Source organism: Mytilus edulis, chromosome 4 (assembly GCF_963676685.1).
Source record: "Mytilus edulis chromosome 4, xbMytEdul2.2, whole genome shotgun sequence".
Lineage (NCBI taxonomy): Eukaryota > Metazoa > Mollusca > Bivalvia > Mytilida > Mytilidae > Mytilus > Mytilus edulis.
The window spans coordinates 54,833,490-54,857,326 of record NC_092347.1 but is presented as its reverse complement, the minus strand read 5'-3'; the positions used below and the strand labels follow the sequence as shown (position 1 = coordinate 54,857,326).

General features: G+C 32.9%; 1 protein-coding gene across 1 annotated transcript; it reads left to right on the top strand.

The window, feature by feature from the left end:
* The first annotated feature begins 10,832 nt into the window (after positions 1 to 10,832).
* Positions 10,833 to 23,377, top strand: LOC139519960 (voltage-gated hydrogen channel 1-like). The gene is made up of 6 exons (XM_071312275.1): positions 10,833 to 10,973; positions 17,782 to 17,906; positions 18,817 to 18,917; positions 19,566 to 19,619; positions 21,718 to 21,856; positions 23,204 to 23,377. Exons 1-6 carry the CDS (start codon positions 10,942 to 10,944, stop codon positions 23,242 to 23,244), a joined length of 492 nt encoding a protein of 163 aa, XP_071168376.1. The 5' UTR covers positions 10,833 to 10,941; the 3' UTR covers positions 23,245 to 23,377.
* Positions 23,378 to 23,837: the final 460 nt, after the last annotated feature.

The window sequence follows — 23,837 nt, the reverse complement described above, 5'->3', positions numbered from 1 at the left end:
AAGTCAATGCCAGTGGTACAGGGGTATGCTGAACTACCACAAGAAAGAAAGGTAGCGTGTTCGAATCTCGGAGTTAATTCTTACACTATAGTTAAAAATGTCATTTTTAGTGTACCAGCGCAATCGCAAACTTGAAATGCGCTAAAAATCCGAAGTCATTTCTTAAAGATTTTATGGTAATAGAGACAAAAATCACTAAAATATCCTGTATATTTTTGTCAAAATGGAAATAGATGTAACAAAACATGGTTTCGAAAGTGTTGGGGTATGATAAAGTTGAAAAGACTTTTGTTCGGATAAAGGAACATGGCACTGTATTTCAATGGGAAAATGACAGACTGAGGAGTTGATTCTTCCTATATTTGCGTAAAAATCAATCATTTAGCAACAACAATATATCATCTGAACACATAATTTGTAAAAGAAAACAAACTGGGAGAGGATCTTCTTCATTATTTCTTTTCGATTTTGAGTAGTAGACTTAAGTACTTAAGTGCCATTCTTTGTAAGAATCAGGCAATTTAGGTAAACATCAAAACATGATTAGAAAAAACCCACCGAGCTAATCATGCTATTTAATACTAACCATCATCCTGAGTTAAAAAATAATTGGTCTTTCGTTTGTGCGTGTCTGGTAATATCAAATAACTTGGTTAGAAAATTGGTTAGAATGATAGCAAATTACAGAGTTATCTCCCCTTATTCGTTAATATCTAGTGCATTTCAACCAAATTGTATCTTCTATTACCAGAACAGAAAACGGAAATGAATGTTGTTTTTGTGCATAACTACATTTTATGAACTGAAATCAATGTCAAATTGGGTGGGTTTTTTTGGTCATGTTTTCACCACTGCCTGATTCTAAGGCAGACTGGCACTTAAATTTCAAATTTTTCAAGTCAATGCCAGTGCTACAGGGGTATGCTGAACTACCCCAAGAAAGAAAGGTAGCGTGTTCGAATCTCACTGCCGGGTTGCAAAAATCATCTCCTAAATTAAATGTAACTTTTATTTCGGAGTTAACTCATCCACTATAGTTAGAAATGTTATTTTTAGTGCACCAGTGCAATCGCAAACTTGGAATGCGCTAAAAATCCGAAGTCATTTCTTAAAGATTTTATGGTAACAGAGACAAAAATCAGTAAAATATCCTGCATATTTTTGGCAAAATGGAAATAGATGTAACAAAACATGGTTTCGTAAGTGTTGGGGTATGATAAAGTTGAAAAGACTTTTGTTCGGATAAAGGAACATGGCACTGTATTTCAATTGGAAAATGACAGACTAAGGAGTTGATTCTTCCTATATTTGCGTAAAATCATGCATTTAGCAACAACAATATATCATCTGAACACATAATTTGTAAAAGAAAACAAACTGGCCATGGAGAGGATCTTCTTCATTATTTGTTTTCGATTTTGAGTAGTAGACTTAAGTACTTAAATTTCAACCATGTTCAAGTGAATGCCAGTGGTACACGGGTATGCTGAACTACCCCAAGAAAAAAAGGTAGCGTGTTTGAATCTCACTGCCGGGTTGCAAAAATCATCTCCTAAATTAAATGTGACTTTTATTTCGGAGTTAACTCGTACACTATAGTTAGAAATGTCATTTTTAGTGTACCAGCGCAATCGCAAACTTGAAATGCGCTAAAAATCCGAAGTCATTCCTTAAAGATTTTATGGTAACAGAGACAAAAATCACTAAAATATCCTGCATATTTTTTCGCAAAATGGAAATAGATGTAACAAAACATGGTTTCGTAAGTGTTGGGGTATGATAAAGTTGAATGAAAGACTTTTGTTCGGATAAAGGAACATGGCACTGTATTTCAATGGAAAAATGACAGACTAAGGAGTTGATTCTTCCTATATTTGCGTAAAAATCATGCATTTAGCAACAACAATATATCATCTGAACACATAATTTGTAAAAGAAAAAAAAAAACTGGGAGAGGATCTTCTTCATTATTTCTTTTCGATTTTGAGTAGTAGACTTAAGTACTTAAATTTCAACCATGTTCAAGTGATTGCCAGTGGTACACGGGTATGCTGAACTACCCCAAGTAAAAAAGGTAGCGTGTTCAAATCTCACTGCCGAGTTGCAAAAATCATCTCCTTAATTAAATGTAACTTTTATTTTGGAGTTAACTCGTACACTATAGTCAGAAATGTCATTTTTAGTGTATCAGCGCAATCGCAAACTTGAAATGCGCTAAAAATCCGAAGTCATTTCTTAAAGATTTTATGGTAACAGAGACAAAAATCACTAAAATATCTTGCATATTTTTGGCAAAATGGAAATAGATGTAACAAAACATGGTTTCGTAAGTGTTGGGGTATGATAAAATTGAAAAGACTTTTGTTCGGATAAAGGAACATGGCACGATATTTCAATGGGAAAATGACAGACTAAGGAGTCGATTCTTCCTATATTTGCGTAAAAATCATGCATTTAGCAACAACAATATATCATTTGAAGATATAATTTGTAAAAGAAAACAAACTGGGAGAGGATCTTCTTCATTATTTCTTTTCAATTTTGCCGAGTAATAGAGTTAAGTAATTAAATTTCAAAATTTCAAGACGATGCCAGTGGTACAGGGGTATGCTGAACTATCCCAAGGAAGAAGGTTGCGTGTTCGAATCTCACTGCCGGGGTGGAAAAATCACCTCCTATAATAAATGTAACTTTTATTTAAATAATAATAATAATAGTAAAAATTTCTATAGCGCCCTATATAACAATAAAATCACTCTAAGGCGCTTTACATATATACATGATAAAAATATATTAAGTTAACCACAAAACAAAATGAAATAAAAAAATGTTATGTTTAAAAGAACTAAAAACGTATATATGAAAGATATATGAACATAAATAATTATATTTTATTTCGGTGACTTCCATTATCACTGAACTATAGTACATAGTTTGTTTAACCAATGAAGCAAATTTTGAGATATTTTGGGAACATTTAGACTTGTTTCATCCCATCCATTTTTTGACGTACAGATGTGGTTAAGGGCTCAAATTAATCCTCAGATAACCAGCAATGTGATTTACTGTGCGTCAAACTTCCGTCATTATCGGTTTAGAGTCAAGTAGACTCTAATGACATGTATTTTTTCTGTTAAAACCATTGATTTTTCTTTGAATTTTGAAGAATATTTTCAAAAAGAAGGGCTTAGAAAACTGTTCTTTTTAGGGGAATTATGACTTTTTTCAATAATTGTGCAGTGAGCTTGTGAAGCAAAGTATCAAATTAATATGATATCACCGACATGGAGTTAGATTAAGCAATCACTGAAGTGATTAGTACAAATCGCCATATTGGACCGATTTTCAGTCAGAGTTCGACATGCTCAAAAGAAAATATTTGTTTCCATAGAGAGAGTGAGGATGAGATGGATGTTCCTTACGATCGTAGAGAGAAAAATATAAAACGTCGTACTTACTTACAAGGTTGCTGTGCCAAATTCCAGGTGGCATTTGGATGGAAACCACAAGTTGATAAGGTATATATGCAGTTTTGATATAAAGCTAAAATCTATTTTATAAATAAATATTGTATGATGGGGCTCATGTCGACTTTTATTATAGGCCTATCATACAATGATATTCTTTATTTCTCTTAAAGTTCATATTGTCGAACTTAAGCCCCAGTTCCACTAGACCACGATCTCGCACCACGCTCACCGCGATCTAAAATAAATTCAGATCATGGTGAGATCGCGGTATGAGGGGCATGAAAATGTAAATTTTTGTTGCTTTCACGATTCTACTACGTCCTCATTACGCTTCTACAACGATTCCGCTACGATTATACGACGTTCTCACCGCGCTTATTCTGCTACCTCACTACGCTTATCAAGATCTTTCTACGCTCATCACGTTCTCACTACGACCATAACACACGCTTCTACTGCGATCATGGCACGTTCTTACCACGATTATACTACGTTCATACCGCGAGCTATTTACGTTCTCAGCAATAACGTCAATGTCGTGTTCCATATCTATACAGTTCCATTCATTCAATTTCTGATCAATACGTAGATTTCTCGGAAACAATACAGTCATGCCACCAACATCTACTAGAACAAGTGGGCGTTGTGGTAGGGGTTGATGTAGAGGCAGAGGGAACTCTGATAGTAACGAATCCTGATCAAGCAGAGATGTCGGACAGACCAATCCAACCTAAATTAAAACCTATTGCTAATCCATGAAACTCAAATGACGATATTTCAGTGAACGATAGCAGAGATGACACAGATTTGTCAATAGATATAGGAAGGTGTGGTATTATGATGAGTGCCAATGAGACAATTCTCCATCCAAGGAACAATTTATAAAAGTAGCCATTATAGGCCAAGGTACGGCCTTCAACACGAAGCATTGGCTCACACCGACAACAAGCTATAAAGGGCCCCAAAAATTACTAGTGTAAAACCATTCAAACGGGAAAACCAACGGTATAATCTATATAAAATCGAGACTGAGCTTGCAATTGGTTGAGCCGTTAGAGAAAATGAACAAGAAGTCCTAATTACATTCGTTTATTTTCTCGTTTGAATACTGTTTTACAATGTCATTTCTGTGCCTTTTATTTATGCGGTATTAACTTTGCTCATTGTTGAAAGCTGTATATGACCTATAGTTGTTAGTTTTTGTGTCATCTGGTCTCTTGTGAAGAGTTCTCATTGGCACTCATGCCACATTAGGTAGAGGGTTGGGATCCCGCTAACATGTTTAACCCCGCCTTATTTCATATGTACGTGCCTATCTTGTTTTTCGTTTATTTTTTGTACATAAATTAGACCGTTTGTTTTCTCGTTTGAATTATTTTACATTGTTTTAAAGTATTTGTTTGAGGCAAACTAAAATTAGAAGAGCGAAACGGGACGGACGGACTAGGGTAACACTTTATGCCAACTAATTAAAGCTTACCAACTTATTGATCATCACTTTCCTTTATATCTCTTTTAACATTCTTAGTTACCATGGTTCCGAACCAAAAAACCAAGGTTCAGAACCAGAAAACCCAGATGGAACCAAGAGTGCCCGGATATAACCTAATTGCATTCGGAATTCTCATGACTTTTTATACCTTCAACGTATTTTCCAAATCATTTATTTATTTAGTATATTTATATATAATTTATACCTTAGAGAATATGGTTCGAGTTCATTTCGTAAGCAAGTTACCTGCGTCACATAAAATTGAGAATGGAAATGGGGAATGAGCCAAAGAGACAACAACCCAACCATAGAGCAGACAACAGCAGAAGGTCACCAACAGGTCTTCAATTCAACGAGAAATTTTCGCACCCGGAGGCGTCCTTCAGCTGGCCCCTAAACAAATATATACTGGTTCAGTGATAATGAACACCATACTAAACTCCAAATTGTACAAAAGAAACTAAAAGTTAAAATAAAACAAGACTAACAAAGGCCAGAGGCTCCTGACTTGGGACAGGCGCAAAAATGCGGCGGGGTTAAACATGTTTGTGAGATCTCAACCCTCCCCCTATACCTCTAGCCAATGCAGAAAAGTAAACGCATAACAATACGCACATTAAAATTCAGTTCAAGAGAAGTCCGAGTCTGATGTCAGAAGATGTAACCAAAGAAAATAAACAAAATGACAATAATACATAAATAACATCAGACTACTAGCAGTTAGCTGACATGCAAGCTCCGGACTTCAATTAAACTGATTGAAAAATTATGTCTTCATCATATGAATATCAGGCACAATCCTCCCCGTGAGGGGTTTAGTATCATACAATCATAACATATAAGAAAAGAACATAACCCGTGTCATGCCAACAACTGGTTTATTAATAATAAATGTGTTTAGTTCCGATGCAAAGACACTATAAGTGAATCAATATTAACGCCAAAATATGCAATCTTTAATGACCTGACAACAGGATCGTAACTATATCCCTTAATAAGTCTATTTAAAGATTTTGTTAGCTTCTGAGGTGAATACTGACATGTTTGTGCTTTATAAAGAATATTTCCATAAAATATTGGATGTGAAATACCTGAACGTATAAGCATGTTGAGCTATATTTACGAATGATGTCCTTATACCGATGATAAAATTTAGTAAATGTTTTGACTAGTTTGTGATATCGAAAACCCTGGTGTAATAATTTTTCAGTAATACATGAATTTCTCTCGTTAAAATCTAAAACATTGTTACATACACGAGCGAATCGTACAAGTTGAGATATATAAACACCGTAAGATGGTGACAAGGGAACGTCACCATCTAAAAATGGATAATTAGCGATAGGAAATGAGAAATCATCACTTTTATCATAAATTTAAGTAGTAAGCTTTCCGTTAATGATATATATATCAAGATTGAGGAAAGAGCAGTGGTCATTGTTAGTATTAGCTTTATTTAAAGTAAGTTCAACAGGATAAATTTCTTTAGTATACATACTGAAGTCGTCATTATTGAGAGCTAAAATATCATCCAAATATCTAAAAGTATTATTAAATTTGTATATCAGATGTTGAATAATCAAAGCAATCGATCCTACAAATTTACACCCGTCACTTCGAACTTTAGTTGTTAAAATTTAAATCTTTGCCTCTAATTTTTTCAAAAAATTCGACACAGTTTAAACGCAGACCGCCAGGAAGACCAAAATTGAACAGTTACGCAAAACTAAATATCTACGTTACCGTTTGCTCATTATGGAAGTGGGGTAACATGAGACTTTATTTGTAAAAGTACAAGTATACAAATAAAATAAAATATTTGTGTACATGTACATGTTATTTGTACAAAAGTTGGCTGATAGAACGATAAATGGAGATATGTGATATGCAATTTATAAGATAGCAACAGCTGGGTATTAATTAAACGACATCAACACCAAAGACATCAATAAAATCGAGTCTAATGCTAATTGGAATAGTATCTTTACACTTCTTATTTGTAGTTTTAGTAAACGTTGGAAAATTTTGAGTATGTGTAGTATAATTGTCACAATAACATTTCAGTCTTTTGGTAAATATTAGTTTAAGTCTTAAAACTTTTGCTCTTCTCTAGAAAATTAAAACCATAATGAAATATAAGGAGATGCGGTAAAATTTCCAATTAATCAACTTTCCACCAAAGACGAAATGACGGAAATGCTAGCCTTCTTACATTGCTACTACATTTCAAATCTCCAAATTACCATTCCACTATATTAACTGCATATTCAAAAATATGCATTGTCACCAAATTACTTATAGAGCACGTATCATCATATTGTTTAACATTTGTCCGTTCGACCGTTAATCCCGCACTTAGTATGTATAGGGTTAATTCGGCTAATTATTTAGGACTACAGTCGTTTTGCTTCAGCTTTAAAACTATGTACCTGGTGTTTCTGCTTATGTTATAGGTGCGCATATCGTCTGGATTTTCTTTTTTGTTTCATGACAGGTTGCTGGATTAGGCATTTTGATAAAAATAAAAATGCACAAAGAGTACAGACTCCGTTACATCTGATACATGTTGAATTTGAAGCTGGAACTTTTAAATTTCGCAGTTGTTTTACTTATATAAAGAATGCATATATGATCTCAAGATTTGTTGTAAATAATTTTTCACAAATGACAGAATGTTGAAATTTGTGAAATTTTGCATACAGTTTGCTAACCCTGAATAATTCAGTCCCTCTCCTCTTAATCGATCTCTCCTACTTACTTAATGTAGTAAGCGGAATATAACGACTGAATTATTCGGATTAACAGTTTGCAAGGTTTGTCCGACTTGCTGAGCAAACAAGTAACACATTTACACCACGCAGCGTACACTATACTACATCTATTGTATGTACCAAATCAAGAATATGACAGCTGTTTATCATTCTTTTGATGTTTTTCAGCTTTTGATTTCGTCATTTTATAAGGGATTTTTTCGTTTTGAATTTTTCTTGGAGTTTTATTTTATTTTTTGGAATGTGTATTTTATCAGGATCATTATTTTTCCTCATAATTTTCACAAATAACATAATGTTTAACCTTTTTTGACTGGTGCATCAAATGTGTCTTTTATCATGTTTATAAACAACTGTTTTCAAAATTATATTGTATCGTCCCGAACATGCATGGACTATTTGCCACTGAACGTTAAACAACCATCAAACCGAGCAATTAAAAAACTGTTAAATGAATCAATTTTTTAAAATACTCTATTTCTGCATCACGGGATACAGTGATGATACCACCATTGTCTAATATGATGGAGTTAACAATCAGTAATTCAGATGAATCTCACGTGAAATGTTTCATTTAATTTTCACGTAAACTTACCAAAACTCTGAAGGTATTTTTTATGGTTTTAATCAAATTTTAGAACAAAGATATTATTTAAATAATTTTATTTCAAATATTTACGTGAATTAAACGTGTACAAAATTCCGGTGATTTATGCATGAACTTTTATCATAAGATTCACATGGAAGCTGTTCACGCAAGTTTCAAGAATATGCTCGTTTGATGTGAAAATCAGACGATATTAATAATAATTCATATGAGTGAAATTCCATGTGCAGGACGAAATAAAATAATATCTGATTCAGTAGAATTTTATATTGCATTACTAGGAACTTTACGACAGTCGACAGGGGGAAATGAAAATAAAATATACTCATTCAGATCCCGACACATATTTTTTTTCTCCATTTCCCTGAAAAGGAATAACGTTATATTCCGTACACCATAACGTCACACGTTTTTGGTCAAATTGTAGGCCTATCGATCAACTTTGAAGCCATTTATTTCAAAAACAAGGATGGTGACATATGAGTTTCTATACGTGTATGGATTCACTATGGAATCCTGGATATTATGTTAGTTTTCTGTTTTTCTCCGTATATAAGAAAATAGCCATCCATTCGAAAATCTAAAAAGGTAAGCCGAAAAAAGGCATTTCCCCTATATATCTAAGTAAATTTGTCGCCAAAATTGACATTTTCCTATGAAAATTACAAAAAAACAAAAATGGTGACCCCCATTTTTTATTACATATTCCGATGTAACTCGATTCAAAGTACACGTATGCCAAAAATTTTGGAAATCGGGAGATGTGCTATTCGGTATCGTGTTACCTTAATGAGAATGTGAGGCAATGTGGTATATAGGGTAGAAAAATCAAAACTTTGAACAGATTCAAAATCACCAATATAAGCATGCAGTTTATCAAGTACTTCCAACGAGTTTTTGACACTCCAAAAGTAATTAATTCCACTATTTTCGAAGGCCTTATTTGAACAATTTATTATCAGGTTTTTGATTGTGCCAAGTGTACTGGTAAGAAGAAAAGATAATTTAGTAGTGGAACAATGGCTTGAAGACGAAATAAATCTATATTTGTAAGGTGTTTTGTGTACATAGTTGGGACTTTCATTGTTTTTGTTTCTGCTTGTAAAGCGGTAGCTAAAAGTTTATGTTTGTTACAGATGTCGTTTTCTGAAAATTGAGTCAGTTGGAATGTTGGTGAATTTGTGATTTCTTTTTGTAGAACCTCAATGTAAAATTTACGTCAAACAATAATAATATTATTAGCAGCTTTATCGGCCGGGACAGAAACAAATTCCTTGGCTAGTTCTTTTAGTTGATGTTTGATACGAGAAATAGGTTTATTGTGGTTATTGTTAAGAGTAAAATGTTCCTTAAAATGTTCAATATGTATATCAACAATGTTTATAATTGAATTGGCGATATTTAGGTCCTTTACTGAGGAAAGATTTCAACTCTCGGTCTTAAACGATGTTAAGATCTCCTGTTATAACATGGGAAATGGGTCCATAAATGTATTTGGAATTACTGCAATTACATGAAGTAGGTGTATTTTCACTGATATTAACTGGCTATAATTAAACACAAATTTCCGGGTAGATTTCTTGTAAATATAACAAATAAGAGGGAGCTCAGTATTATCAAAATATCCAGGAATTTGTTCTTTAACAGAATGGTCGTTAACATAATCAAAACCTTTATTGACATAATTTATTTTAATAAAATGTTTTTTATGATCTTCAGGACGATCAATTTTAGGAAAAAGTTTAGAATAACAATATGCCATTATAATTTGAACGATTTCATACTTAGGACTGCTATATGAAATTGTGTTGATAAATGATACTTTTGAATTTATTGGGTCTTTTAAAACGATACAGATGTTCTTGAGTGCGTTTAGATAAATACCGTCCAGCTTCCGTACGTACTGAATACCGAATCCCGGTTTGTTTCATGTGAGTAAATAAATAAGACTGTTTGTTTTTCAAGTTATATCAGTTTCAAATTTTAAAGAAAATGTGCGACCATTAAATGTGGACCATATCGTATTGTTGGTGGAAAGACGGGGACATGTAAGTCATTTTTTGGCATGTATGTATGTATGTTCCGTATCTCCCTCCTTTAGTAGGAGCACCACCATGGGTTATGGTGTAAAAAGGAAGACATTTAACACTGTATCGGTACAGATACTTATCGATAGAACATGTCTTTTTCATAGTATATTATTTTAATAGGTAAGCAATACAATAAAAATCAATAATTAATAAATCAAGGTAAATCTACGAATTTGTCACTTCCTTGTGAAGATCCGGATCTCAGACTATAAATCAAACGAGAAAAATGGATGCATCTAAATATACAATTAAAGATAAAGAAAGCGGGTCCATTTAAAGGAAAACAGATATATACCGATACATGAAAGCAAGATTATTTGAAATAATGTAGATAGATAAACTTGGGGTTTAAAGATAAATATTATGCACCAAAACTATACCTCAAAATACCCAATTTAAGTAATGTTTAATTTTGGCCTGAAATAAATCACCCTTATCACTGTTAAATTTTACCTATGCATGATGTAGTCATAAATATTTCTTCCCCATAACAAAGACAAATGTTTTGAATATGGAATACAACGAAGACGTTTCTCATAAAAGGTAAGAATGATACATTTTCATCTGGTAAATTGCAGTATTAAAAACAGTTCTTTTCGTTTAATAAGATTTTAAATATATAACGCATATGAAAAAACGAGATGTTGGGTATAATCCAAAGAGACAGCAACCCAAACAAAACAAACATCTGAAAGCCATGGATAAGTCAGTATATGTATTCTTTAAAACACTAGACAGGTGTTAAATGAGTGTCATCTATAAAGCTCTCAATCGCCAAAGTTTAGCAAAGGATGGGACTTAAAAAACTGTATTACAAAAGATCGGCCACCAACAAACAATTGCGCCAATAAAAAAAAACCCACCATTATTAATAATATTGACATGACATGCGTCCACTTAGACTGTTCTACACGAGTTTACTCGGCAACGGCTTTACAGTACAGGTATGTGCAATGCACAGAACAAACTGTACAAAATGCATGTAAAAACAAAAAAGAAAATTTAAGTTTTAATCTTGCTTCAAACAATAACTGTCCAAATTTGAGAGATTGAACAATATTTGCCATTATGATACAAATAAATAATAACATTTTTAGATATAATCTTTTTAAAATACTAGTATTGGCTCTCATAAATGAACTCGTGAGAAGATTATGTGTACCAATTTTCATGAAAACGTAAATAGAGCAATTTTTTTAAATTTGATAAATATACAGCCAAAAATTACGTTTTTTTCCTACAATCATGATCATTTGATAAATTTTAGTTATTTGTAAAAATAAAATGTACAAATTTATGCAATATTTATATAACACAAATTACAAATAATTTAACAAAAAACAGATCGTGTTTATCTTTTAAAACAAAAAAGTTATGTATTTCTGTCGAAAGGAAAAATATGTCCACAAATCCATATTTTGAGGAAATATCTGAAATTTGAACCTCAATTTACTCAAAAAGTAGCACATGAAGTTATATTTTTTATAACATATTTGATTTGATCAGATTTAAAATAGCCTTTATGCAAATTTTCATCAACTTGTAAATACAGGATCGGTACCATATTATTGTATTTGTATATCTCAACTTGTTCAATTCATTCGTGTATGTAAAAACGTATTTGATTTTAAAAAAGAATCTCTTGATTATTGATATATAATACACCAGGGCTTTCGATATCACAAACTTGTCAAATCATTTACTTAATGTTATCATCGTTACAACGACATCTCAAAATATAAATCAACATGCAGACATCTTAAACCTTTAGGTATTTCACAATCCATCTTTTATGGTAATATTCCGTATGCAAGGCATAAACGGGTCATCGTTAACCTCAAAAACTATCAAAACCTTTTAAACAGACTCTTTTAAGAGACATAGTTACGATACTGTTGTCAGGTCATTAAAGATGGCATTTTTTAAAATTAACATTGTGTAACTCGTACGGTCTTTGCATCGTAATGAATAGTTACTAAAGGTACCAGGCTTGTGGTTTGATACGCCAGACGCGCGTTTCGTCTAAATTATAAGACCCGTCAGTGACGCTCAGAGTAAGAAAGCCTAACAAGTATAAAGTTGAAGCGCATTGAAGACACATAATTGAAAACAGTTGTGCCAAATACGACTAAGGCAATTTATGACTTAAAATAAACACATCTATTCTAAAACCAGTTGTTGCAATAATACAGGCTATGTTATTCTCGTATATATATTTTTTTTATAATGGTACAAGTGTGGACACAGATGAGTGTGGATAGTATGTTTGAATGTTTGACAGTGTCTTATGACAAAAGAGAGTTCTATGATTTTCCTATATGTGTTATTTACTGTGTTGCACGATGACAACCAACCTGAGCATTAGGAGTATTGTTTATTTAATATTTAGATTTTATGTTCAAGACGCGCATGGAAGAGACAGTAATTGCATTAGTTACCAAATGATTATGATAGAATATGTTCCACATCTTTGATTTTGGATACATTTTATAGCTAGGAGAGCAACACATAATAGGTTCAATTTTTCGTGATTTTTTTTTAAATTGGGAGATGATATCTGAGAACATGATATAAGGAGCCTGTAATTCAGTGGTAGTCGTTTGTTTATGTGTTGCATATTCTTTTTTTCTTTATTTTTTGTACATAAATAAGCCTGTTATTTTTCTCCTTTGAATTGTTTCACATTGTCATTTCGAGACCTTTTTATAGCTGACTATGCTGCACTAGCTTTGCTCATTGTTGAAGGTTGTGCGGTGACTTGTAATTGTTAATTTTGATGTCATTTTGGTCTGTTGTGGAGAATTGTCTCATTGGCAATCATATCACATCTTTTTTTATAAGTATTTGCTAACTATTTGTATGGTTCTATTTATATATCTTTGTGGTGGCTTGTCAGTATCATTTAGTAAAACACTTTAAAATGTTGAATTGATCCTCAGATTAGAAGACATTTATTACGATACTGTTGTCAAGTCATTAAAGATTGCATATTTTGGCGTTAATATTGAGTCACTGATAAGGTCTTTGCATCGGAACTAAACACATTTTTTTTTTTTTTAAAAACAGTTGTTGGCATGACACGGGTTATGTTCTTCTCATATATGTTATGATGGTATGATACTAAACCCCTAATGGGAAGGATTGTGCCTGATGTTCATATGATGAAATCATAATCTTTCAGTCAGTTTAATTGAAGTCTGGAGCTGGCATGTCAGTTAACTGCTAGTAGTCTGTTGTTATTTATGTATTTTTGTCATTTTGTTTATTTTCTTTGGTTACATCTTCTGACATCAGACTCGGATTTCTCTTGAACTGAATTTTAATGTGCGTATTGTTATGCGTTTACTTTACTACATTGGTTAGAGGTATAGGGGGAGGGTTGAGATCTCACAAACATGTTTAACCCCGCCGCATTTTTGCGCCTGTCCCAAGTCAGGAGCCTCTGGCCTTTGTTAGTCTTGTATTATTTTAATTTTAGTTTCTTGTGTACAATTTGGAAATTAGTATGGCGTTCATTATCACTGGACTAGTATATATTTGTTTAGGGGCCAGCTGAAGGACGCCTCCGGGTGCGGGAATTTCTCGCTACATTGAAGACCTGTTGGTGACCCTCTGCTGTTGTTTTTTATTTGGTCGGGTTGTTGTCTCTTTGACACATTCCCCATTTCCATTCTCAATTTTATTTATTGGTTTTTAGTAATGGCAATGCCTAACATGATGCTTGGGCCTGATGAGCTAGAAAGCAAGCTTCTGTGCTGTTTTCTATCAATTCTTTGATAATATCATCTTCAAAGCTGGTGAAAGCAAAACAAATTTGGTCAATGGACAAATAATGTTTGGTTCAAACAAAAAATAAAATGCTTTTATCTCCCTGTTACTTACATTGTACCATGGAAGTAGTCAATATAATACTTCCATGGCATGACCAAAATGGTCAATTGACCCCCTAAGGAGTTATTGTCCTTTATAGTCAATTTATAACAATTTTCATAAAATTTGTAAATTTTTACTAACATTTTTCACTAAAACTAATGGGCCGAGTTCATTATAGATAGAAATAATTGTAAGCAGCAAGAATGTTCAGTAAAGTAAGATGTACAAACATATCACCATCACCAAAGCACAATTTTGTCATGAATCCATCTGCGTCCTTTGTTTAATATTCACACAGACCAAGGTGAGCGACACAGGCTCTTTAGAGCCTCTAGTTTAATTCATGTTGATAATTGTTATTTTGCTTTGTATTTCTGTTACCTTTTCCTTCATTAGACTCGGACTTCTTTTAAACTGTGTTTGTTTATTTCACATTTGTTAGAGGTATAGGGGAGTGATGAGATATTATCTTATTCAACATGTTTAACAATGCCGCATTTTTGCGCCTGTCCCAAGTCAGGAACCGTTTTTTTTTTTTTTGGTTCATTTATATGTTTATGAGTTTGACGTCCATTCCCACTGAACTACAATACATTACTATTCATGGGCCAACTGAAGCCCACCTCAGAATGCAGGATTTTTCTTGCTGAGTTGAAGTCCCATTGATGGCATTGGGCTAAGTGTTTTCTGCTCTTTGGTCGGTCTCTTTGACAATTCCTCGTTTCTAATTTTAATTTTATCAATCAGTCCTTTAAGCATAAAAGAAAAGAACATCATTGCAGCACAATCTCTTATTTTATTTTAACTTTATCCTTACATAACAACAAAAAGTTTGAGGCGAAATATCATTATTTTATCAAATCCATTCAGGTTGGATAAATTTCTAAATTTATGATAACACTAGAACACACCCGCGAAATCGCGGGCATATACAGCTTGTGAACTATTGTAGGATAATTTTTTGTCAAAGATATTATGTATGTAGAATTTCATAAAAGGTATGAAAAGCTCTCTCCCTTTTTCCAAAGTCCGATATCTGTTTCCTTTCTGTTAAATTCAATTATTTCGTGTTTCTGGCGTACTAAATAATAATCCTGGTACCTTTGATAACTATTTACACCACTGGGTCGATGCCACTCCTGGTGGACGTTTCGTCCCCGAGGGTTCACCAGCCCAGTAGTCAACACTTCGGTGTTGACATGAATATCAATAATGTGGTCATTTTAATAAATTTCCTGTTACAAAACTTTGAATTTGAATTTTTCGAAAAACTAAGGATTTTCTTATCCCAGGCATAGATTACCTTAGCCGTATTTGGCACAACTTTTTGGAATTTTGGATTCTCAATGCTCTTCAACTTTGTACTTGTTTGACTTTATAAATATTTTGATATGAGCGTCACTGATGAGTCTTATAAAGACGAAACGCGCGTCTGGCGTACTAAATAATAATAAGGTGCCTTTGATAACTATCGGGCCTCAGACCACAATTATTCTTCTCCTTTGCTACAATGCTTCTTTTGGTAAAAGTCAAATCAAATTAAAAATTTGCACCGTTTCAAACATGAAATAAATGTAACTGCTTATAGAATAGAATAGAATAGAATAGAATATCTTTTATTTCCATAAGAGGTACCCTCAAGGGGCATAGTGCATATACATATATGACAATATAAAGTTACAATTTACAAATACAATAAAGTAGAATAATAAAACAGTATGCTAAAGTTAGACATTATAAATATTGCTAACAGTATCCCAGTGTTATATAATAAATGTTTACCCAAGGCAGGTGTTTTGAAATGGCCAAGTTGTTTCAAAATATTAATAGACTCACAGTTTAATAACCAAATAAATTTATTGACCATATCTAAGGAGTAAAAATTTTTACATTCTTTAAATATCAGATCAAATAATAGGTCTCTATCCTTAGAGTATACAGGACATTCTATAAGAAAATGAAGTTCATCTTCCACTTTATTTAAATTTCATTTAACACAAATTCTTTGATGAACTTCTAATTTGAAATATCTCCCAGTTTCAATTTTGAGTCTATGAGATGAAATCCTGAATTTTGTCAAATCAAAATTATTCAAGATATCTAAATAATTTTCTTTACAAAAAGATGTGTTAAATTGACAATATTTTCTTAGTTTTCCTTGGCTATTTTGGCTACAAGCATTCTCCCAAGATTTAACATAGGATACTTTTAAACAATTAAGTAAACATTTTCTGAATTTGTATTTACTAAAATTAATAAAGTTACTAGGCAGATCAATACTTTTACATAGGTGTCTGACACTTATATATAGACCATTATTAGTCTAATAAAATGTGCTTCTAGGACAATCCATCAGTGCTTTTTCTTTTGGGAGCCTTATTAACATGCCAATGGTAGGATATGAATCTTGTATTAATGATATTGAACAATATGAAGACGACAACCGATGGATGGCGATGTATATAAACCTTTTTCTGGATTTTTGTTCCCTTTTCGGAATTTTTCATTAAAAAGGTAAAAAAGGAAACACAAATTAAAATGGACATGTGTATGTTTACTTGATTTTGTTTTAATGTCTTTTTAATCGAGATTAGCTCCTTCTATTGATATTTCATAGTGTGTTTTTTTATGCTGTAATGTTACATTACTGTCTCTTGTTAGGTTTGCGCATATTTAAACATTTAGAGTCACGGCATTTTTATGCACTTGTCCCAAGTCAGCAGCCTGTTGTTCAGTGGTTGTCGTTTGTTGGTATGGTTCATACGTGCTTCTCGTTTCTTTTATTATGCCCCACCTACCATAGTAGAGGGGCATTATGTTTTCTGGTCTGTGCGTCTTTCCGTCTGTTCGTCTGTTCGTTCGTCCGTCCGTTCGTCCCACTTCAGGTTAAAGTTTTTGGTCAAGGTAGTTTTTGATGAAACTGAAGTCCAATCAACTTGAAACTTAGTACACATGTTCCTTATGATATGATCTTTCGTATTTTAAAACCAAATTAGACTTTTGACCCCATTTTCATGGTCCACTGAACATAGAAATTAAAAGTGTGAGTTTCAGGTTCAAGTTTTTGGTTAAGGTAGTTTTCGATGAAGTTAGAGCCAAATCAACTTGAAACTTAGTACACATGTTCCCTCTTGTTGATATTTTTACTTTTAAGGCCAAATTAGATTTTTTACCCAATTACACGGTCCATTGAACATGGAAAATGATAATGTGAGTGGGGCATCCGTGTACTTTGGACACATACTTGTTCTATATAGATTAGACCGTTGTTTTTCCTGTTTGAGTTTTAAACACTAGTCATTTCGTGAGCCCTTTATAGTTTGCTGTTCTGTGAGTCAAGGCTCAATTTTGAAGGCCTTACTTTGACCAATAATTTATAACTTATTTCTACATTGTGACCTGTATAGAGAGTTGTCTCATTGGCACTCATGCCACATCTTATTTATATTTAGAAAGTCTGGCTTTTTTCTATTTGCAGCTGGAAAGACAAGCTTGGCTGTATTCTTCAAAACAAATTGTTCCATGCTTTTGTTGTTGTTTTGATAGTATTAGATGCTCTCATAATACTGATGTTGTTACTTGTTGATTTGAATGTTATACCAGGTAAGTAAAATAAAATATCAATAAAATACGATGGGAAGCTATTACATTTGTGTCGACAAGACGATTGTAACTCACAATGCAAATTTAGAAAATAGACATATTTCATCATATGTCATCCCATATGTAATAAACCCGATGACTTATTAACACCAACTCACATTCCCTATTCAATACAAGAACATCATTCGGTTCAATCTATATAGAGATACATAGGAGAAAAGTCCGTTAATCTTGATTTATTAAAGAAACCATTTGAAGATCGGTTGAAATTCGCATCAGCATTAAAAGGTGTACAATTTATTTGATACATGCGTCAAAATGATAAAGGTTTGCGAATGTCAAAATGGAATTTTATGCAACTGTCATACAAGTGAGAGGTTAAGCTAGCCATAACACCAGGTTTAATCTGTCAGCGTATATTTGTTCTGCCAAACAGACGTTCCACTACAAACTTTGTTATAAACAATGTCATAATAACTGTTCCTGTTGGAGCAAAAATTATTTTCTATTTTTTCCCCGTTAGGAACATATGCTGTAATATTTAGTCCAGTGAAAATAATATTCCAGAATACGTGACAAATCCAACATTTTCTACATATTAAGGGAATGACTGTATATACCAACCCATGAATACAACAGTTGTTTTCCATTCGTTTAATGTGTTTGGGCTATTGATTGTGCCATTTATTAAGGTACCTTTTTGAAATTTCATTGGAATTCGATATTATTTTGTTATTTAACCTTTAAAAAAATCTTAAAATTTACATAAAAAAACCGTCGCCTTGATATTCCACACATTATTATAGGTTTAGAATTTTTTCTTTCAGAGTCTTACTTGATAGTGGTCGATATAAAATATTTCAAATGCTTGAAAAATATCATGCTTATTATCTATTTTTATTTTCTATAGTACCAGGAGAAACTGAAGAAGCCAAAGCCAAAAACCATAAAAACGTGGAAAATGGACTTCATTACTTTGGGTTTTCCTTGATCTGTCTCTTCGTAATTGAGGTAATTAATATTTCATTTTGTGAGCCTTTAAATAAAACCAGTCACTATTTGAATATACCATTTATATGGTGTATGTCCCAAATCAAGAAAGTGATTTGCTAAATGGCCACTACCCATTTATTTCTGTAAATGCTGATTTGTATTTCCCATGTTTCTTCTTTTTTTTGCATCAAGCGTTAAATCTAGATCCCTTGACCACTATTTCCGGCCGTTTTGGTATATTTATTTGTTTTCTATTTGCCGGCTTTGTAATAACACGAGCAACACGACGGGTGCCACATGTGGAGTAGGATTTGCTTACCCTTACGGAAATCACCCCAGTCTTTTGTAGGGTTCGTGTTACTGTTGTACCCCTATTTGTGACATTTTTACCTATTGCGTCTGTTTGTTTTGTTCACGCATCATTTTCAATATAATGGAATTTGATACGATTATTGTACAAATAAGAAGTTTATCGCTATTAAAACATACCAAAACCACCATTTTCTACATAAAAAAATGCCTGTACCATTACAGGAATATAACAGTTGATATCCATTCGTTTGATGTGTTTGATCTTTTGATTTTGCTGTTTGATTAGGGACTTTCCGTTTTGAATTTTCCTCGTAGTACAGTATTTTTGTGATTTTATTTTTTTCTAACTTTCAGATTGCTTTAAGAATTATTGTTGATGGAGCGGAATTTTTTAAAGATAAACTCAACGTAAGTTGAAAATACAAGTGAGAGGTTTAGCTAGCTATAAAACCAGGTTCAATCCACCATTTTCTACATAAGAAAATGCCTGTACCAAGTCAGGAATATGACAGTTGTTATTCATTCGTTTGATGTGTTTGAACTTTTAATTTTGCCATTTGATTGGGGACTTTCCTTTTTGAATTTTCCTTGGAGTTCAGTATTTTTGTGATTTTACCTTTTGGTCCTAACATGGCATTTTTTGAAACAGTTCAAACGAGCTAAACAACAACCAGATTCATGAAAAACAAATATATCAAACAATAACCAATGACAATGACAACCACTGAATTACAAGCTCCTGACTTGGAACAGTCATATGCAGAATGTGGCGGACAACGACAACCACCGAACTACAGGCACATGACTTAGACAGGTACGTGCATAATGTGATTGGGGTTAACATGTTTATGAGCACCCTTGCCAAAATGGACAGTGGTGTAGCATCACACAGTCAGTTCGAACTATAAAAAAACAACATGAAATTTGTTGACTGATCAGATATGCTTGAAGCACTAAACAACTAACTGGAAGACTAAAGAAACAATTAATAGATCTAAGAGTACTCGGAAGTTACTGAACTAAAACTGTTTTATTATGTATATAGTAATGATAAGTTCATATCAACAACAATTGGATTGTTTTCTTCTTGCAACTTTGTTGGTTTTCTTTGTTAATGTTAGCCTTTTCCCCGAAAAAATAACTCTACCTTATTTTAGACAACTTTGTTATTTGTGTTTTGTGTTTTATAACATTCTTTTTTCTCTATTGGATCATTGTCCTAATTTTGCACCAATCGGTAACACCGTTAGAGATGTAAAATCATGTAAAAATTAAGAATTGTCAATTCTATTTAGGTTTTTGATGTCGTGATAGTGTTACTGTCATTTATATTAGGTCTGGCTCTAACGTTTGCACAAATCAGTAACAACGTTAGAGATGTTATTATTCATTATTAACCAACTTACTACAATATGTACAGAAATGCCCATGCTTTATAAAAGGAAAATTTCGACATCTGGTCATTATGAACGGAGAAATTGCTACAGCCAGTCATTACGAGATCTCAGTCATGCATTACGAAATCTCAGTCATGCATTACGAAACCACACCCGTGCATTACGAAATCACAGTCATGCATTATGAACAGTTGAAACGGGATATCGATTAAAACAAAATGTCGTTTATTTCTGTAAATAAGTGTGACATTTTTTTATTCTTTTTTAAACTTAATATCATAAAAATAAGTTTAATAAATGATGTTCATTAACATTGTTTTGTAACGACTTGAAACGGAAATATTTCACAGCCTTTTTCGAGAACGATCACTGTTTCATTTCCGTTGTTCAATCCTCAGAATGCATTATGCAGACTTTACTGTCTGATTAATTCTTCCCAGCTACTTTTTATTTGCTAGATGAAATGAATTTTAATAGCATAAAATTAAGTACTTGGATGAGAAATCAGAAATTACATCTGACAGTCACAATGTTGACTAAAATTCCATGCGAAATTGAATGCGAAAAGACAAGTTGAAGTTCAGCTATGAAATTCCTGTATCTTCTTCACGGTAAGTTTTTTACTCTTTGTTTAATCGAAGAATAAAACCATTTAATAAAAATTTTATGAAACGGGCTTCTCTGTATTGGTCCTGTTGTAGTTTGTGGATAGCTACCGTATAATTTTGGATCCGAGACTCGAAGACTGTTCTTGAATGAAGTTGCCTTTATATTTGGTTAATAAAAGTATCAATATATGGACTTTTTCATATTGGCCCTGTAACATGCCCTTGATATTAATAATGGCCTCGGACAGTTGTAATGGCCCTCGGCGTTGCCTCAGGGCCATTACAACCATCCTTGGCCATTATTAACACCTTGGGCATGTTACAGGGCCAATATGAAAAAGTCCATACATTAATACTATAGTATTGTCATTTAAAATTTAGGGTTTGTTGCCGTGTATGCATTACTGTCATTTATATTAGATCTGGTCCTAACGTTTCAACTTTGCACCAATCAGAACACCGTTAGAGATGTAATAATTCAGTATTGTCATTTCTATTTAGGTTTTTGATGCCGTTATAGTATTACTGTCATTTATATTAGATCTGGCTCTAACGTTTGCACCAGTCAGTAGAGCAGTTAGAGATGTGGTAATCCTTATGATCCTTCTGCGACTATGGAGATTTTTTAAATTGATATGTGGTAAATATGCTCGCTCAATGAACAAATACATACATGTATGTGATGAACAGCTCTCTTAAAAAAAAACCACTTAAATGTGTGGTAATTAAGCTCTGTTAAAAAAGATATGTGTGGTAAACTTGCACGGATTAAATATTTGGTAAATATGTTCTCTTAACATGCAAATCAAGGGTGAATATGCTCTGTTAACAAAATCTGTGGTAAATATGTTCTCGTAACATGCAAATCAAGGGTAAATATGCTCTGTTAACAAAATCTGTGGTAAATATGCTCTGTTAACAAAATGTGGTAAAAATTCTCTGCTAAAAAACAAATATGTGGAAAAGATATTCTGTTAACAAAATATGTGGTTAAATGCTCTCTTTACAAACACATCTGTGATAAATATACTCTCTTGACAAATACAAATATGTGGCAAATATCCTCTATCAACAAACGAATATATTTTTTTCTTTTTGTATTAAGAATGACATATAGAGTTGCTTTTGAGCTTTGGGTCTTTTGATTTTGTTTTCCTGAAGACAATACTTGATAGAGCTAACTACAATATTTGTTTATTTTGAATATGTTTTGTTTATAAGATTTTGTTTAACAACTGTAAAAGAGAGACGAAAGATACCAGAGGGACAATCAAACGCATTCGTCAATAATAACCTGACAACGCCATGGCTTAAAAAGAAAAAGGACAACAGACAATAAATACACTGACCACAACATAGAGCAACAAGAATCCAACCAAACATTGAGGGAATGATGTCGGGTGCTCCGGATAAGTAAGCGATAACACACATCGTGTTGCTCATGTTTGTACGTATACTAATCCGGTAATACGTATGATTCGATAGGTCACATTCGAGAAAAGGGGAAGGTTTGAAGTTACGACATTAGGGACATATCAGATATTAACGGATATTCCATAAGTGTCTACCAACTCGTGATGGGCGTCCGTAAAGCTTACAAAGAGATGATTTTAACTTCTCCATTTGGAACTTTTGGTTTAATAGCTACCTTGTGAGCAGCAACACTCTATATAAAAAAAAATAATATCAGGAAATACAAGCTTTGGAATGTCGTATCAACTTGAGATGATTACTGGTAGTCCGTATGCAGGCGCTGGTGGAATGTTGCTATATAGAAATTGAAAGTTTACAATTGAGAATCTGAAATCATCTCGTTTTGTCGTAAAATATGATGACATGTAAATGTGAATGTCTAATGCACTTCAACATATCAACTGATCGAGATAAATCACAAAACTTGTTTAAAAATAGATTGTATATTTTCTTTTTTAGATGTACTTTATTTAGATATGTGTCAATTAAACCTCTGTTTTTTTGTTTGTTTCAGCCGTTAATATATGTGTACGGAAGGACATGAAAGAAGAATAAGAGAAAGAAAGGACAGCGAGAGTGAAAGCAGAGGAGGAACGGGACCATTATAAAGAAGTTTTACAAAAGATACAAAATGATTCATAAAGCTTTGCTCAGTTCATTATTTTAATATTATATAATATTATTCATTTATCCTATTTTATGTGATTCAAGAATGCACTCCAATGAGGGTTATATAATTTATATAAGATTATGTCACTGAGATCTATTAGTTATCATCGACTTGAAAAGCGGACTTCACAACTAGTCACTGCGGCCTTGAATCTAGCTGTCTTGAAAGAACCGTCAGTAAATGAAGTAAAAAATATATACATCACGATAATGTCACAAAACATCGACAACTGAAAGTAATTGCGACGTCAAAACAATACCATCTGCCCCACTTAAGGATTAAGTTCCTGTGTGGGCACTAGATAGACATCAAAAGTTAAGTTGGTGGGAGGCTCAAAAACGGAAAATAACCCGAATTTTATACTTATCTAACTAATGCATATACAGTAAATTTGCCCTGATAGAATTGTCATTAGATTAGATATATACTGACTGGCTTTAAAAACGCAACACTCATTTTGTAGATTTTTTTTCACCAA